Source organism: Tupaia chinensis, unplaced genomic scaffold, assembly GCF_000334495.1.
Source record: "Tupaia chinensis unplaced genomic scaffold, TupChi_1.0 Scaffold000294_5, whole genome shotgun sequence".
NCBI lineage: Eukaryota > Metazoa > Chordata > Mammalia > Scandentia > Tupaiidae > Tupaia > Tupaia belangeri.
In genome coordinates, this window is record NW_006159782.1 from 2,377,409 (window position 1) to 2,383,812 (window position 6,404).

The 6,404-nt window shown below is 36.6% G+C and overlaps 1 protein-coding gene across 3 annotated transcripts in view; it reads left to right on the forward strand.

Annotated features, from left to right (window-relative positions):
- Window positions 1–1,015: 1,015 nt before the first annotated feature.
- The window catches only part of MRTFA (myocardin related transcription factor A), a 112,800-nt gene continuing 107,411 nt past the window's right edge, over window positions 1,016–6,404 (forward strand). The window contains exon 1 of one of the 3 annotated variants that reach the window (XM_027772741.1): window positions 1,016–1,285. In XM_027772741.1, the coding sequence (XP_027628542.1) occupies window positions 1,240–1,285 (46 nt within the window). In that variant the 5' untranslated portion in view covers window positions 1,016–1,239. The remainder of the gene's footprint in view (window positions 1,286–6,404) is intronic. The other 2 variants (XM_014588695.2, XM_014588696.2) reach the window with 2 other exon arrangements.

Genomic DNA, 6,404 nt, shown 5'->3' on the forward strand with positions numbered 1-6,404 from the left:
TTTTTAAAGTACTGTGAAAGGAATAAATAAGGTTTAAATGTGAGATAAATGTATTTTTAAAAAATAATTTGAAAGGATTTTAGTTGACTACAATGGAAAGTAAAATACCTATATTTGGGGACCAGCAGGTGGCATGGTGGTTAAGGTGCTGAACACTTCCACATGAGTGACCATGGTTTGAGTCCCGGACCTGGCAGCTTGCTTTCTCATTTTCCTCTCTCTCTTTCTCTGGTCAAATTAAAATAAATAAATGAATAAATAAAATTAAATAAATGTTTTAAAACTGTCTGTATTTGTTCTTATTCAGAAGATCTCTGTGCCAGCGGGAAATGGATCAAAGTTTCTTTGATCAGGGAAGGGAAATTCTTATCTGTTGGAATCATCCTCCTATGTGTTCTATTCACCCAGCATGATCATAAAGCATTTTATAATAGTCAGAAAACACCAGTAAGCTTTCTATTCACAGATTGCATGTCTCACATAGGCACAAGTAAGCATTCTTTTAGGGTATTGGTAGATCAGAAAGGCAGATTACGGCTTTGGAATGTTTTCAGTTGACTTTGAAGCAGATATTTTAATTGCAATGGGGATGGAGAAATAGTTGAGCTTCTGTAGTTAAATGTTCAACTTCCTTAGCCTGTTATCTATAAATATCACAGATGAAAAAAGCTGTTGGAATTATTTCCCAGAAAACTTCCTCAGTGTACATATTTATTTTTGTGTATGTGGTTCTATGTGTCTGATCACCATTCCTACTTCCCATTACAGCTGGTCAGATTGAGTCGTTTGGATTGTGTTTAATCTCTTGCTCTGAACTGCATTAGCAGCTTCCTTATAGTAAGGTTTTGAACAAAACTTCATCTTCTCTTCTTAAAAAGAGAGGAACAAAAAAAGATCTATTTTCTGAAAGTCCCTTTCTGTATGTCTCTCCCTCCCCCGTCAGGCGACTAGCAAGGGGAGGAGCTCACTCACTGTTCTAACCACACTTCGTATGTCTTAACTTGAGTGCTTTTTGGTTTCCTGTCGGCAGTAATTCAACTCTGTGCCATCTTGACTTGCCTGAACCGTTGATAAATTGATAACTGCACTGAGGGGAGTGAGGTCTCACAGTCTGATTTGAACATGAGGCATGAGATTGACTTTGTGAATACTTGCTGTAGCTTCTGAAGACATCTTTCTTCTGTGACTTTGACTTTCTTCATTGTGTTTATGGGCTGCTGTTTCTGAGAAGACTCCGTCATGACTCTGCTGGAACCTGAAATGTTAATGATGGCTGTACAGTCAGGTAATTCTTGTATTTCTTGCAAATCCTAACTGTCATAGGCTTCTTTAAAAAGGTTGCACATGTTTTTACTAGGATTAAACAGAGATAGGAAGGTAAAACCTAAGTTGTCCAGTATATGTACTAGATCTCCAGGTTTTAACTGTAAAATAATTTTTCTCTAATTGCAGATGCTAGTTATTCAAACATAGCTTGAATTAGATGCTTACAGATCTTAAGACTGTTCAGTGAAGAGACCTATTTGAGAGAAAAAAAGTCTTTACTCTAAGTATTTTAATATTGTCTGTGGTGCTGCTTATAATGGAGGATAAATCGATTGTTTTTGCTGTTTTATACAGTACTATCTTTAATCACTAATCTGCATTCTATTTTTATGTCTTTGTGAAAGCATCTTTTAATTTGTTTCCTTGGCTGTTCTTTCTCTCACATGGTATGACCTTTTTTATATAGCATCTTTTGGTTCTGTGGAAATGTTCTTGATAGGAGTGGGACTTAATTTTGAGAAGATGAAGTTTGAACAAGGAGACAGTCAAAAGAATACAAGATTTTTGAAATTTCATCTCTAAAAACTGCTTTCTGATTCAAAAATATCTTTTAGAACATTAAAAATTGCAGTTAGTTTTTATTGGTTTCTTTTTCTTTTTAGTGTTTCAAATTTATAAGTCAGATATCTAAAAATAGAGAATGTTCTTTTGTTATTTTTAGACTTCAACTAAAATGTAATCTGTAGTGTTTTCCTGTTTTAGAGCATATTTTACAAGATTCATGCAAGTGGTATTTGGGGACCTCTTTCCCATCCACTGTCCTTTGCTCAAAGAAAAATAAGACTCCTTAAGTTCTGACAGATACTGTTTCTGACAGAATTGGTCTCCTTGGGGAGTACTTAAGATAGTATGTTGAAAGATACAGATATACATCAGTTGGAGACAGGATCAGATGCTATCAGATTAAGCCTATGGACAGAGAAGGGACAAAGAGGAAAGCTATAGCTACATTTTGTTCTTTCTTGTTTTACAAATGTGACCATAATGTGTCATTTATTAGTAGAAATTTTCTTTTCAAATAGTTTGTGTTTCAGGTTACCTTTCCTTTTCCTCCCACAGACCCATTGAGCTTTGTGTTCTAAGCAAGATAGTGTACTTATCTGAATGTTTCCCATCTGACTTTTATGAACTAGCTCCCAGTTAAACTGACTTAGATTATTTTCCCCTGTTTGTATTTCAGTTCTCTGCTATGTGTGGGCAAGTGCATATTTAATCCTGAGAGATAAATTTTAGTATTTGAACTCTCTCTTCCTTCTTTGATCACCTTGTTACTCATGGATCATCTCAGTCCAGTAACTTTTCTTAATAAAGATTGGAAGAGTGATTGCTTTCCCCTGAGGTAGTCTCCATATTCCCAGCCCTAAAAAGGGAACAGGGCATACTTAATATTTTCTTCTTTCCTTTGAGCAGTTTTTCCTTTGACATATGTTGGGCAGGGCTAGCCACCCATCTGTTGGACCAGCTACTTCATAAAACTTGTAAAAGATAGTAGTATGTAAGACAAGTATGGATGAAATTGACAAGGGTGCTGGATACAGGTAGAACAAAAGGCCTGTCAAGAATAGTGGGAATGTGAACTTTCTTTCTCTTGCTTACATTCGTAAAAGTTGAGAAACTAGGTATAGAGAGGTATAATAGTAGATTTCTCTAGTACCTGTCACTCCTAAATGTTTAAAATCTTTAATAATGTATTGATTTTGTAAAATTATTACCATTTTTCCTGAAGTGTTATAGCCATTAGCTAGATTGTAACAGTAATATGACAGCTATGTAGTAACATATTGTAGTAATTTATGATAAATGAAAAAAAAAAACTGTTATGAAATCTGAGTAAGCTAAAAGCCATCCATTCTTCTGAAAAGTCAAGACATTTAGACTGTACTATGTGAGTCATGGATTTTCTAGCTATAGAACATTTGGCCCTCCAAAAATACAGTTATATACTTCATAGGTGGAATTAGTTATAGCCATTAGCTAGATTGTAACAGTAATATGACAGCTATGTAGTAACATATTCTGTAGTAATTTATGATAAATGAAAAAAAAACTGTTATGAAATCTGAGTAAGCTAAAAGCCATCCATTCTTCTGAAAAGTCAAGACATTTAGACTGTACTATGTGAGTCATGGATTTTCTAGCTATAGAACATTTGGCCCTCCAAAAATACAGTTATATACTTCATAGGTGGAATTACTGTCTGTTGAGACTTTTAAAGTAACTAAACCCCTTTAGATAATTCAAGGTGCAAAGTGTTTACCTTAAGTTAAACCTAAGGATAGTGAATATGATTGCAGAGTTCCAGTGTACATTATGTTTCTAATAGTTTTTGTTCAGTATTTGGAACTGGAACATGTTGGAGAGATTTGTATAGAAAGACCCTCATTCTGTTTACTTTCTGGTGGGCTCTTACTGATTCTTCAGATGTAGTCAGATGCCCTTCTGTGAAACTGGCTTGATAGAGTTAGCCTTTCCTCCTCCATTTCTGTAGTATCACCTTTATAGTTTACACTAAATATTATTTTGACATGTCTTACTGGTTAATTAAAGACAATGTGTTAACTTATATTTTGGCTCTGATGTAGGCACATTGTAGACATTCAGTACTTTTTAATGAATGATGAAATTTCGTTTGGCATCCTTTCCCTAATCAATACCCATAACCTTTAAATGAAGATCTTATTGAAGTATTTTGAGATCTGTTCTTACATTAAGAAGTGGATCCTCTAACCACCATCCTGTATTTTAAGCAGTCCATACCCCAAACTATTGCCATTGAAAGCATGGCTTTCAAAGTTGAAATTCTTTCACATCTCAGAATGTACAGTGTGCTGTGTGTGTCTCCCTATGATGTGCATGGCTAAATTACTGTTAGAATCAAGTCACAAGTAGAGCCCCTATCAACTACAATCCGGAAGCCTGTCTGGATCATTATAATTAGAGAAGGAATGATCTTGGACATTATAGAATTTCTGAAGCTAAGGCTAAGGGAGTGTTGGGGCCTATCATCAGCTCTAGTGTATTTTATAATGGAGGAATTCTCCAGCTCAGTGCTTGGTAAGCTAATATATAAAGCTTTAACCTGGTAGGCCCTTTGCCTCTGTCCAGCTAGTGTAGACCCTTTAGTTTATAACTCCACAACAGTGAGACAGAGACCCAAATGTAATTTGACTCCCAGACATGGAGGCTTGAAATACATGCTAGGTGCATATGCGTGCATACCCAAAATCCTGAGAGGATAATGGAAGAGAAGGGATTGTGGTGTGGCCATCCCCTCTGGGGGCTGCTTTCTTACTTCCTTGCTCTTTGTCTCTCTGGCAAGTGCATGCACCCTTCAGCAAAAATCTCTCATTATAAATACATACATACATACATACATACATACATACATACATACTCCAGAACCACCACACCACCACCTGGTCCTCTAGTGGTTTTTTTAAAAAATACACTTTTGTTTATATTTAAGGGATTTTAGAGCTTGAAGGAAACCTTACCTATTTTCTTGCCCTCCCTTTAAGATGAGGAAATTGGCCCATTGAGGTTATTTCCTGAAATCATATAATTAGTGACAGATATGAAAGGAGAATTCATTTCCTTACTCTCATGCCAATGTTCTTTGTGCAGTAACATACAAAAAATAAAAGAAGACTTCTAATGTATGAGTTTATTTATAATTTTCCTCAAAAATCCTGGTTTTCGGACCAGCAGTTAGCGTAATGGCTATGTCGCTGGACTCCCACGTAGTCGACCGCGGTTCACATCCCGGACCCGGTGGCTTAAAACTCACGCTGGGCGTGTGTGCGTGCGTGCCCAAAATCCCAAGAGGAGAATGGAGGAAAAGGGATTGCTGCGTGACCATCCCCCCGGGGAGTGATTTCTCGCTTTCTCTATGTCTCTCGGCCCGTGTGCAACAGCCCACCCCCTCATAACAAAAAAAAAAAAAAAAACTCCCCCAAAAAAAAAAAAAAGGATACTGGTTTTCCTATTTATTTTTTTTTTCCATTGCAGGTTTCTATCACTACTCAGACTGACTCATATCTTAAGAAATGGATATAAAAACCAGTGCTTGAGTGTCTAGTTCTCACCCCTGGGAAGTGTAGTTAAAATGCTACAGGCCCAGGCCCGGTAATTCTCTGATGGACCTCCATCTTGTTCTGTCTTCTTGGGCCTGGGCAATGATCTCATACCATGATGATGATCTCAGAAGACAGGTAGGCAGACAGACAGCTGTTGTCATCAGTACTCTGGCTTACATCTTACTGCCCTTTCTCTGACTCATTGATTTATCTCGGGTTTCCTTAGAGTTAGGATCCAGATCAAAGGAATTTCAGTTCATCTGTCTCTCTCCATCTTTTTTTCTCCTCCTTTTTCTTTTTTTTTTTTTTTTTGGTATCAGGCAAGCTGTCAAGACCATGAACCACAGTTTTAGCTTTATTAAAACAATGCCAAATTAAATAAAGATGAGACTCATACTGTCTTTTTTTTTTTTGAACTTTACTTTTATGATTATCACATGCATTATCTTCAAAAGGATTTTCTTTATAATAATAAAAAATACTGAAAAACCCTGCTCTGCCATCAACAACCAAAAAACAAAACGTTTTTTTGGCCCTGCACTTGTCAAGCTGAAGGGCAGTATCAGATCGAATATATGATGTCTGAGGTCTGGGATATTCTTCATCCCATGGCAGTCACATAAATGGCTGATAGAGGCAGTAGGTCGAGTATAGAGGGCCCAGAAAAGAGAAATATGTGGCAAATACATAGTGAAAATAAACTCAGTAGTGAAATTTTTAAAATGTGTCATAATTTAAGTGTTTTTATATTTTATCTTATTTGATCTTCACAACTCTTTGTAGTATCTGTATACATTTTGCAGAGGAAAGAGGGCTCAAAAGCTTAAGGACACACAGTAAGAGATGGAATGGATATTTTCCTTGCTTTTTTTTTTTGATAGAAAGCATGTGTGTGTGTGTGTGTGTGTGTGTGTGTGTGTTCGCACGCATGTGCGTGTGTTCATGGGGTAGTGAGGAGGGTGCAAAAAATGGAGGTAGAAAGGAAGCACCCTCAATAGGGTC